The 12,687-nt window shown below is 36.5% G+C and overlaps 1 protein-coding gene across 1 annotated transcript in view; it reads right to left on the bottom strand.

The window, feature by feature from the left end:
• The window catches only part of LOC127637669 (rho guanine nucleotide exchange factor 12-like), a 104,293-nt gene that overhangs the window by 45,838 nt on the left and 45,768 nt on the right, over window positions 1-12,687 (bottom strand). The window contains exons 4-7 of the mRNA XM_052118857.1: window positions 4,193-4,291; window positions 3,660-3,709; window positions 2,265-2,322; window positions 1,631-1,824 (exon numbers count right to left, since the gene is read on the bottom strand). Coding sequence (XP_051974817.1) covers window positions 1,631-1,824; window positions 2,265-2,322; window positions 3,660-3,709; window positions 4,193-4,291 — 401 coding nt within the window. The remainder of the gene's footprint in view (window positions 1-1,630; window positions 1,825-2,264; window positions 2,323-3,659; window positions 3,710-4,192; window positions 4,292-12,687) is intronic.

The following is a 12,687-nucleotide window of genomic DNA, read 5'->3' as shown; positions in this document are numbered from 1 at the left end:
AGGATATGAGATTGAAGTCTTTGTGAGCAGTCACAATGACACGTGGTTGATGATGTGGCACATATGTATGAGCTTAATGCCAGTCTTAACCACAGATGAGTCAGTCTATAATAATAGCTTCAGTTCTGCAAATTAAGATATAGTAATACTTTCCCATTATTCTCAATCATAGTGTGTTTTATATAACAGCATGACAGTACAGGAGAGTTTCTCAGAAAGGGTAAATTATTTCTGGTTATTTCCAACTTATTGTCAAAGACAATAATTCCTACTGCTAATCTCGTTCTAAACCCTTATGAGTTTCTGTCACAAAAAAGAGATCTAGTCACCATTTACTTCCATGGCATCTATTTTCATACAATGAAAATGAATGGTGACTAAGACCAACAATTTGCCTTTTGTGTTCCCACAGAAGAAAGGAAGTATATAGATGACTATATAGTAAATGTGAGTAAATGATGAATTTTTTTTTTTTTTGGCTGAACTACCCCTTTAATTATACACTTATATTGGAAGCTTAGCAAGCAACTAGAAGCAAAAAGGTGAAACTTAAGTTTTTGTTAAAGCACTTGAATTATTTCTTCAGTTAAAAGAAAACGTTTGCTGTTTGAGCTGTAAAGTTGACTAAATCATCCATATAATGTGGGACTTCTTTTCTAGGTGGATGAACTTCTGGTTATGCACTACCAATGTAATTCCTGTGGGTGGGGTTTGCAGAGCTAAGCTTCATGCAACAGTGCTTTATGGACAGTTACTTCACATCCCTTCCATGTTCCTGATAATCTTCTAAAAAGTATATTTAAAGGGATAGTTCACAAAAATTCTCTCATCATTTACTCACCCTCATGCCATCCCAGATGTGTATGACTTTCTTCAGCAGAACACAAATGAAGATTTTTAGAAGAATATTTCAGCTCTGTAGGTTCATACAATGCAAGTGAATGGTGACCAAAACATTGAAGCTCCACAAATCACATAAGTCAGCATAAAAGTAATCCATAAGACTTCAGTGGTTAATTAAGATCTTCAGAAGCGATATGATAGGTGTGGGTGAGAAACAGATCACTTTCACATTCTTCTTCTTGTGTTTTAGTTGATTAACATTCTTCATGCATAACACCCCCTACTGGGCAGGGAGAAGAATTTCAAGCAAAAAAGGACTTAAATATTTATTTGTTTCTCACCCACACCTATAATATCACTTCTGAAAATATTGATTAGAACACTGGAGTCTTATGGGACATTTCACTGCCTGTTAAAATACAGGACAATGCTCTTAATTTCGGCCAAAATATGGGTTGTCACAGCTAAAACGGGACCGTTGTAAACTCTAGCAGCAACAACCACCTCTCCCATTTAAGCCGTTGTCTGTGACAAATGTGTTCATATTTGAATACATCTATTGCTAGACTCTCACACATGGTAAACATCCACATGCATTGTTAATATGCCAAACTAATGTGGAAGTGCTAGCAAAAGCAACTGCAGATCTGTCCACATATACTCTGCAGTTTGTTAAAAAACAGTCATTTATTTTGTTTTTCCTGCAGTGTGAACAAAGCCAAAGGGGCAGATGAGTGAGTGATCGGTGACACAAGTGGAGATAAGACCTGTTCATTACTGCTCTTACCCATAAAGACAGAGGGGCTGATTTGCGCTCTGAGGGGCTGGGCGAGGAAGAGGAGCGGTCTGGGCCGATGGGTCCAGGGGAGTGAGGGGAAGTGAGTGAGAAGAGAGGCCCCTCCTCACCCTCACCATCCGACAGGGGTATCTGAGACAGTCCCGGCGGTCTCCCCAACACGGTCAGGGCTACATAGGAACCCGCTGTAAACACGTATACAAATTAAGTAATACACAAATAAGAGGTTAATTGCACACACAAAAAGAGATTAATGGGATACTCGTACACTAAAATCATCAATGGTACAATATTGTATTTCTTAAAGGGATAGTTGACACAAAATGTTTTATTAATCTGCTCAGCCTCACCCTATATTCTTCTGTGCAACACAAAAGTAGATGTTAGGTATTATGTTAGTGTTAGTCACTTTCAATGTGTCTTTATTCCAAAAAATGAAAGTGAATGGTGACTGGGACTCAAATTCTGCTAAACATCACTGTTTGTGTTTCATAGAAAAAGCTCATACAGGAATGGAACAACATCAGTTTGCATAAATGATGACAGAATTTTTTTTTAATAAACTATCCCTTTAAAAGGTGAATTAGTTCAGTCAAATGATTAATGTGAAGGATAGGCCACTTACATTTTATTAGCTTTACGACTTCTACATGATTTGAATGTGTTACTAATGTCCCGTTGACCTGTATGAAAAAAAGAATCATGTAAAACTGTCCATTACAGAAGTATTAAAGGGATAGTTCACACAAAAATTTTAATTCCCTTATCATTTACTCTCCCTCATGCCATCCCAGATATGTATGACTGTCTTTCTTCAGCAAAACACAAAGTTTTTTAAAAGAATGTTTCAGCTCTGTTGGTCCTCACAATGCAAGTGAATGGTGACCAGTTTGAAGGTCCAAAATGGACATAAAGGCAGCATAAATGTAATCCATAATGACTTCTGAAGCAATATAATAGGTGTGGGTGAGAAAGAGATCAATATTTAAGTCCTTTTTTACTAAAAATCTACACTTTCATTTTCACATTCAGCCACCTACTGGTTGGGACTGGCCAAATGTGGAGATTTATAGTAAAAAAAACACTTAAATATTGATCTGTTTCTCACCCACTCCTATCATATTGCTTCAGAAGACATGGATTAAACCACTGAAATCATATGGATTACTTTTCTGCTACCTTTATGCCCTTTTTGGACCTTCTGAGTTCTGGTCACCATTTACTTGCATTGTGAGGACCTACAGAGCTGAGATATTCTTCTAAAAATCTTAATTTGTGTTATGCTGAAGAAAGTCACACACATCTGGGATGGCATGAGGGTGAGTAAATGATGAGAGAATTTTCATTTTTGGGTGAACTATTCCTTTAAGGGATCACTGCATTATGTGATGTATTTATTAAAAAGGTGCACAAAGTAAGTTTTTCCACATTAAAGGAGTTATACACAAAGAAATGAAGAGTACTTGTGCCAAATAAAGTTTTGTCCATTTCCTTTTTGTTATACTTTAAAACACATACAGTATATGCAGTGTTTTTGGTGTGAATTTGAACAGACACAATTCCACATATCAGTTTTTAAGGGTTTCGATGCTATCCACGTTATTTATTATTCTCTGATACTTTCAGTAGCTGGAACAAATTAATCATGGATAACAAATTTACCTTGAAGTATACAGTGGGATTAGTATTAAAAAAACATTGACTTTTTCCAGATGCTGCATCAAAACAATAATAATTTGCTTAGTACTCCTTTAAAAGTCCTGGTAACATGTCTGTGTAATTTTTTATATATTTCTCCATGCTGCCAGCAGGAGGCACAGCGAGGTACCAGAGACATCATGTCCACAGGTGATTCTGTCTGGACAATGTCTGTGTATTGTTGCTCCAGGGCATAAAGACACAAGCCCCTAATAATAGTTTCTGAGGTTGTCAATCCAGTAGCTGGCACCCCTTTTGACCTAAATCTTGACTACTGACATTCAAATCTATTCCACAGATTTATAAATCTGAGCTAAATCACCTTTATGATTCGGTCGCCTGTCTGAACACCAGCTCGCATGGCAGCTCCATCTGTTTGCAAAAGAAGAGAAAAAGTCATCACAACTTTTAATGGAATGGGGGGAAAAAATAGATGTGGAAAAAAAGAGATGGTACCATGGTCATACCATTCTTTGAAGAACTTTGAGGTACCATGTAAATACCATTGCAAATGAATATCGTAATCATTGGTATATACCAAAGTACTATGGAATTACCATCTGATACCATCGCTGTATTACCACAGTACCGTACTTTTGTGTAAGGGTGGTCACCAGTAGCATTAATACAAACTTGTACTGCCTTGCTGCAGTGACCAGGCAAATAAGTATGTATTCAACACTGTTAGTATCTTAATAACACTGTATTGTTACGTAACTGACTAATTATCCAAGCATGGGTACTTAAATGAGTCAAATGTGTGTTAAATATCACTGACTTTAAATTAATATAATGTATGCTCAAGTTGCAAAGGGCCAAACAAGAACGACAAAAAAGGGATATAGTCTTTCTTACCCTCTTTCACTAGCTGAACAAACACAGGGTTATCTCCACTCACTGTCAGCCCAAAGCCATTCTCATCTTTCTGGATGATAACACAACGCTGCACGAGCCCTGAGAGAGAGAGAGAGTGAGAGAGATGGAGTGTAAGTGTTAAGGAACAGAAAGATATGGAGTGATCTTGAGAAAGGATGAGGACTTGGCAGGTACCAATCAAGGAGCTGGATAAAGTTGAGTGTGATTTTCTGGTCACACGTAGTGGATGCGTGTATGAGAAAGATGTTCACAATGAATAGAGACAGGGTAAATGCACTAAAACTGATTTCCTAAAAGGCCTTGAGCATGCCATGTGCACTCAGTCATAAAAGAGCTTTTCAATTATATAAACACAAAAAAAGTTTCTTTTCCTGTTCACAGCCATGCTCTTGACCTTACAGGACGTCTATGTAAGAAAACTAGAAAACTGTTTTAAACTCAAACATAAGCACTGCAAACCCAAACTCATTTTAGAGAACAAGAACGTTGAAGGAGAAATGAGTCAAACATTTAATACAAAAATCAACTTTATGAGGATATTCAATGAGAAAAATAAAAGCAATGGCTGAGTAAAGTCATTTCAGGAGGAGCAAATTATTATTTTGATGAAAGGGGACTCACTGATGAATGTACACAATTACACAATCTGTCCTTCGGATGAGACATAAAACCGATCTCTGCGGTCATTAAAAATACCAGGGCACTTCTCGTAAAAGAGTGGGGGTGTAAACCCGGTGTCCTGGCCAAATTCCCCCCATTCGCCCTTCTCAATCATGTCCTCCTAATAATCCCCATCAATATATTTGCTACATAACTCTACTCTCTCCTCACCACCAATAGCTAGTGTGTGTGGTGAGTGCACTGGTGCAATATGGCTGCTGTCACATCATCCAGGTGGATGCTGCACACTGGTGGTGGTTGAGGAGAGATCACAGTGTAAAGCGCTTTGTGTGTAGTGTCCAAAAAGCACTATATAAATGGAACATTCATTCAATTAGACCAGGAATGTGTATCAAGAAAGTAAACGGGTACATTTTTATATCACTTTGACTTTAAACTGGAACACACGTACAACCCCAATTCTGTAAAATTATGGGAAATGCTAATAAAAAAAATTATTATAAGATAAGACCCCTCATCCATGCACAGCCATACAGCAACAACCATTTATAAACCATAAGTCATGAAAGAGCAACAACGATCCCAAAAGATTGTGAATTTGCACAAAAGAAGATTTATTTAGGGAAGATTATGGTGTACCTACAAGTGTTGTATATCTGAGTCTTTATTTGCATTAGGGATGTGCATGAGTAATCGATTAATCGAGTGAAATGCAGTTTTCATATCTAAAAATGAAAATTCTCTCATCATTTACTCACCCTCATGCCATCCTAGATGTGTATGAATTTCTTTCTTCTGCTGAACACAAATGAAGATTTTTAGAAGAATATTTCAGCTCTGTAGGTCCTTACAATGCAAGTGAATGGGTGCCAAAAGCTTGAAGTCCACATAAAGGGAGTATAAAAGTAATCTATGTGACTCCACAGGTTAAATCCATGTGTTCAGACACGATTTTATAGGCGTGGGGGAGAAACAGATCAATATTGAAGTCATTTGTTTATCATATTTGAATTATATTTGATCATATCGCTTCTGAATATATGGATTTAAACATCAGAGTCATCTGGAGTACTTTTATGTTGCCCTATTTTGTATTTTGAAGCTTCAACATTTTGGCACCCATTCACTTACATTGTATGGACATACAGAGCTGAAATATTTCTCTAAAAATGTTCGTTTGTGTTCAGCAGATGAAAAAGAGTCATACACATCTGGGATGGCATAAGGTTGAGTAAATGATGAGAGAATTTTCATTTTTGGGTGAACTATCCCTTTAAACATCTTTAAACACTCGACTAGTAAAAAAATAAAATAAAAAGCATGTTTCCATGTGTGATTGCAAATATTTTTTGTCATTTTTTTTAATCTAAATATTGGCGTTTATGCACAGTGTTCGTTTTCATAAGAAAACAGGTTCAAAAGGTTGAAGGTTGACCTTACATTTTTAATATCAAGTAATCGATTACTTATTTTCGGACGCTGAGAGAATGAATGCACCGGCTCGGTCTTCTTGCAGTTGAAGACGAAGCAACTTTCTGCTCTTAAATTTATTCTGTGCATTGTCAAGTGCTTCATCAGATTTGTCGTATTTTCCGGTCTTGGCAGCAATTATCTTGTCGCAAATATTGCATTGCACGCAGTTGAAATCGAGCCTGGTGAAATGTAGCCACACTTTTGATCTTTTCCACATCTTCCACATCTTTTACATCTATGGGGTTGGGACGCATACACACTACAGCCTCACATGTGAGCCGTGTCTCTGGACATAACTGGCATAAACTAGTGTTTTTCCTTGACACCTAAACACAGCCAATCACCGGCACTTTTAGATTTGGGCACATCTAGCATGCTATATGCTCATCGTTGACGTTGACGAGATTAACCCCTTAGGTAATAAAATTTGGTACTGAACGACAAGACATTTTTTGATACTCGATTGTTTAGAGGCAATACGGTTGGTACCTAAAATGTATCAAACTCGATAGCCAGCCCTAGACATCACACAGATAAATGACTGGCTCTACAGCAAGACATCAATGCCTACTTTTCCATTATCACACCCTTGGCCCATCCGTCCACTGGTGCTCAGTCAGAAAGGTGAAGAGGAGATGGGCCTCCTATTTCTCTACACTAAACGGTACTTACACAGGACACCTTCTTCTGTCCATCTGGACTATTTTGAAAGTTTTTCTACATAAATATGAAATAAAACTGCTTTTTCCATTATCATGCATCTTGTGCCATTTTTGAAAGACGCAATGTCAAGTTACAACTCTAAAAGGAGACCTCACTTTTGTGTCTTGCTGTTTGGAGTGTAAACACTTCCTGAACGCATTCTTGCGCCCAACTGCACTATTTTTGTTTGTCTGTCTTACATAGACATGCACTAGAAGGATGTTTTTGACCGCTCTGATGTGTTTGCGGCGATGTGTTGTACAAACTCAACTTTTAAAAACATGTCAGTTCTGCTCCATTCCATTGCAGCCATGTCTCGTCCAGAGTAAACAGATGATGAAAGATGTGATAAGTCACTTCTCTGCTGTGGCCTCTATTGAAACATCCCAACATCAGGAAATTGTGACTAGAGTTTAACAAAATTCCTGATCGCATCAGTGGAGGATACGTGTCAGAGTCATGGTTTCAAATTCATGGTTTCATGGTTTCATGATGACATGTTTATATTTATAATTTATGGTGCTGCGTTGCTTGAGTGAACAGTTTGATACAATCAGATGAAATATGTTGGATGTGCTTTATGTGTAAACCCTAAAATTTTGCTTTTTATTGTGGTGGAGGTGAATAATTCCCTTCCAATTGAATTTCAAATGCAGTATTTATGGCTGTATTCAATGGGCTGCATGATGTTAGCCAATCATAACTGTGAGAGTTTATATTGAAGTTTAAAGGAGACGGACACAGAGGTCAAAACCGAGCTTTCAGACAGTGAGCCAGAGACATGGAGGAAAATTATCATATATTACTGAATTACGACATTTGTGGTGCAAAAAACATTAAAAGTGGACCTCAGGGAAAGTACATTCAGAAGTGTTGAATTGATAATCCAAATCACAAAAAAATAATTTGTTGTAGACTACAATGAGGCTAAAGGGTGATGTCCATAGGCCATGCGCTAAGAATTTAAAAATATGACAAAATAGGACAGTGACTCATCTCTCATATCCTGCATGGAAACTGTCATGGAGCACGACTCAAGGATATATTCTAAATTTTCTAAGAGGTAGGCACAGAATATCTGAAGCATATCTGAAACCTTGAGTAAAGAAAAGTCCAGCCATGCATCAAGAGCTAAAATTCTTGCACGCCATTTTAGAAAGACGAATTATTGTTTCAGTTTGACTGAAATCAAACTTTTAAAGTACATCTAAACCTTCTGAATGTGAGAAACTAATATTCAACTTCGTGTTGGTTGTCAAAACACGGTGTAATTGATCAACTAACCATTAGAATTGGCAAATTGAAATGTTTAAATATAGCATTTCTGCTTATTGATGTTCATACAGAAGTTTACAAAGACTTAAATGAGAATATAAGGCTCACACACACACACACACACCACAGCAAAACCCCAAAGTAGCAGCAGTGACTCCAAGACTCTTACCACAAGACTCTGGCCATCTGTCAGCTACTACACTTTGAACAGGCAGATCTGAGAACAGCCAACATGCGGTGCACATATACACACAGACAGCAGGAAAAAGCAAAAGAAATAATACGATTAATGAAAAGCACATTTAATAAGAATTTGGAAAAGTATTTGGACACATGAGCCATGCATACAAATTAATTGTCATTGCATTAAATAACAAACAAATCAAAGCAAGTGGCATCTAGACTTAGAACTAACCTGACTTTGAGCCTTTTTTTCCCCCAAAATTCCTTATAACCAACTAGTCTGGTCCCAAGGTGATTTTTAGTGGGTGTATAAAGACAGTTCCCTTTAAATTCACACGAGTCTCCGAGCAGATTAGTAGAACATCTACAGGACATTAACTATGGACAAGTTCCTCTAATATTTGGCAACCAGACTGTCTAAATACTTTGTCTGCATTTTGAACAGTATATCCATTATTTTATCATTTAAAAACTTCTTTTTGTAAAATGTTTTGTGTGGAAAGTGTGCCTGTGCTATTCTTTAAAAAGAATGCCATTTGGTTTGAAATCTTGCTAATACAATAGCATTCAGATTTTTCTATCTAAATATTTTTTGGGACCACTGCAGGTTGTATTACTGATGTACATATATGCATTTACAAATCTGTAGATATTCAACTAACATAACTGTGTTCATGCGACACACAAGCTTTTACCAAATTAAGAGGCATTTTGTCCATGACCAACAGACACTCCTTCCTTTCCACCCAAATCAATTTATAAAGCGATGACTCAAACGCATCAGAGACACACCCTACACATCCTCCTTGATGACTCAGCTAGATCCCTTGTTAAAATAAGCGGCCATCCTAAACTGAAAATTCCCTCTAATCGCCGCATTGCTGTGCATACCTACAGTCTCTCCACGGATTACAGCCCTGTGATTTGGAGCTTAGGATGGGTCGGGCCACTGACATAACAGCATAACCAGGGTGCTAAAATGATATTAAGATCAAAGCATTGGGAAGGAAAGTGTTAAACTCTCATACCGCATGGCAACATGGTTGCTGTGTTGCTTGATTCGTTCATTTCAGACATGTCTAGTTAATCCTATGCAAGATTATAGATTATAAATGAGTCATTAAGGGCCTATAGAGTGCAACAGTAAGATTCAGGAAGTCAAAATATTTTTTTTTCCCATTGGGGAATTGATTTGTAATGATAACTTATGAACATTTATAGACAGAAAAACTACACTACCCATGATACTGCAGAGAAGGATCCACCAAATCAGAGAGTTGTGGCAAACAAAGTGCACCAAAAGAGCTCTGCAGTCACCACACACTCTCGTGACACACTCAAGTTGTTCTCCCTATACTCTCAAACTACTTCCAAATTTGTACATATTAGAATAATTTGCAATAAACTTGAAATTTATAGTTTATATACTTATAAAAAAGTTTAAAATCTGTACTTTTACATTTTGTTATAGTTTTTAATTTGATTACTGCTGTCGCAATGCTTCATAGGATAGTAGTTCATGCTCTTGTGACAGACGTTCAGTATTCAATAGGGATGGGACGATATGGTTATCTCATAAATCGGTTCGATACAGTATACAATATAAGAGAAAAAGGTTTATTTCTTAACATTTTTGTGCAAAATGCAAATAATAATTTCTCATCAAAATAAAGTTCACAATACAGATGCTCAAATTTTAAATAATAAGAGTTTCCCATATGAAAAGGTGGCATAGTGGGCTAAAGCACATAACTGGTAATCAGAAGGTTGCTGGTTCGATCCCCACAGCCACCACCATTGTGTCCTTGAGCAAGGCACTGAAAGGTTGCTCCGGGGGGTTTGTCCCTGTAATAAATGCACTGTAAGTCGCTTTGGATAAAAGCGTCAGCCAAATGCATAAATGTTAATGTAAGTAAAAAAAAAAATAAAGAAATAAAGTAAAATAAGCTTATAAAAATACTGGGCTACATTCAGGCTGATCAGGTGCAGAACAAGCAATAGAACTGAACAGAACCTGTCCTGAAAAAGTATGTGGAAGTGTATATTTATTTTTGTAATAATTTGTTTGTCTTGATTATTATAATCACATTTTAACTTTTTAAAAATATACAAATTCTACATTCTATCAATTAGTATTCTATCATGAACTTTTATTTGTAAAAATGATATGAGCTGTCAATGTTTGAAATAATGTGTACAATTTAAAAGTAGAAACATTGAGTTTACATTCATTTGTATAACAAGCGCAAAAATGGTACTGTCACTTTAAGAGTTTAACGTGCAACTCACAGACTTGCGCACACACAGGTGTTCTGGTTCATTAACAAGAGAGTCTCGCTTTTTAGCACTAAGTGATTAAAATTTATATTTCTTTTTACTGTTTTACTTAACTGTAAAGAACATTAAGGTTGTTAAAAGACACATCATTCAATGAAAGTCTCATCTTTGATGGACACACATTACACGGAAGAAATGGTCAGTTTTAATCTCAAGCACTTTTCAACAAAACAAGTCAATTCATTTGAAAGAAGTTGTTAGTAGTTGTTAAATCTTATCCGTTTGACACACCTTTAAGTAAATAAAGTTTAATGAACTGACACATTTGTGTATTTTTAAAAAACGTTTTCTAGTTATGCTGACCTAAAATGACCATAAATTGAATTTACTTAAAAAGCATGATGCAAAAATGCTACAAACTGTACATAGTTTAAGTAAATCCAACACCTCATTTTTTTTTCAGTGAGGGCTGGGAATTGAATTGGTAATATTATATATCAATATGTATTGCGATTTTTAAATATTGTAATTCTTTGGTGCATTGTAATTTTATGTTTTAATATATTTAGCTGGTAACCCTTATTTTTCTTAGAAAGAAAATGTTTATATATACAGTCGGCAACACGTCATACACTGAGGGCGTGGTTAAGCATGGTGACCATACAGTAGTTATTCATTCCTATGAGGCAAAAAAGGAGAAATATCCAATATACTGAAAAGCATGACGATTACACATCAGACAAAATAAAATGCATCATAATCAAAGACAATCAGAAATTGATGTTTAATATATGGTTATGATGAGCTGGATTTTAGACCATTTCACAAGAGATTTCACTGTGGGCAGGGGTACCCACAGTGTGACACTGTATAAATAGAAACCAAGCGATCAACAAATTCTCCTTTCTTGTCGCAGTTGGTTACGACAAAACCTCTGATTTACATGAAATGGATGGCTTTTATTGCTTGTCGCTTTGCTGCGTAGAGTCTGGTTAGGACACTGTTTAAGTGTGATCAGGCCTTATGGGGGTGCATTGCTTAGTCTGATTCATGAACATATAATTCAAGAGGTGGCCAAAGGTCAAAGTCAATGTTAAGTGTTTAAACAAGGTGCTAGTCTGGCATATAAATAATGATTGACGTCCCTGTTGCCGCTTTGATGTCACAGGCATTTACATGCTTCTAGTGCAATTATTTTAACGCAGACTGAAGCAGTCCAGCAGCAGCTGTTCTTATTTACATGTCAGGTCTGCATTTAATCTCTCTACCAAAAAAAAAAATCCACAGACAAGCAGATCACTAGTGTTTGAAGCAACATGCACAATATCTGCTGAATCTACAAGCTGTCACAATCCAGACACATACATTTTGCTCTGAATAATCTGCGCAAAACATTTGTAGATTGTCCGATCCTTTAATGTGTTGTTTGCATAAATAATTTTACGTAACAGACAATTATTCACCTGTACACGCAAGAACTTGAACCGTTTTTAATGCAAAATCAACTCAAGTTCTAGCGTGAACACACGTGGCATCGTGTAAGAACTACTTTCATCACATTCATGAATGTGTTATGCAAGACTTTCACACCAAAACCCTTCGTATGCCATCAGAAGATTTGGAATATGCAGGACGAGTCGCATAAACTACTTCTAAGCAGGAATATCATAAAATAACGATACATCGATTACTGATCGGCACGTTATTTTATCGATACGTTATTGAGGCATCAATATATTAACTTGAGCCAACATTTAAATCTGAAGCCTAAATTGTATGCTTTCCAAATCACTGTCTATTGGCCTTAAGTTTAATGTAGTCTGGCATTATAGCTTTGGGAAACCACATTGGGGTGATACAACATTTACCGTAATTTCCGGACTATTGAGCGCACCTGAATATAAGCCGCACCCACTGATTTTTAAATAAAATATTATTTTGAA

The sequence above is a fragment of the Xyrauchen texanus genome, chromosome 4 (assembly GCF_025860055.1).
Source record: "Xyrauchen texanus isolate HMW12.3.18 chromosome 4, RBS_HiC_50CHRs, whole genome shotgun sequence".
Taxonomy (NCBI): domain Eukaryota; kingdom Metazoa; phylum Chordata; class Actinopteri; order Cypriniformes; family Catostomidae; genus Xyrauchen; species Xyrauchen texanus.
The sequence above is the reverse complement of the archived record's forward strand: the minus strand, read 5'-3'. Positions and strand labels throughout refer to the sequence as shown.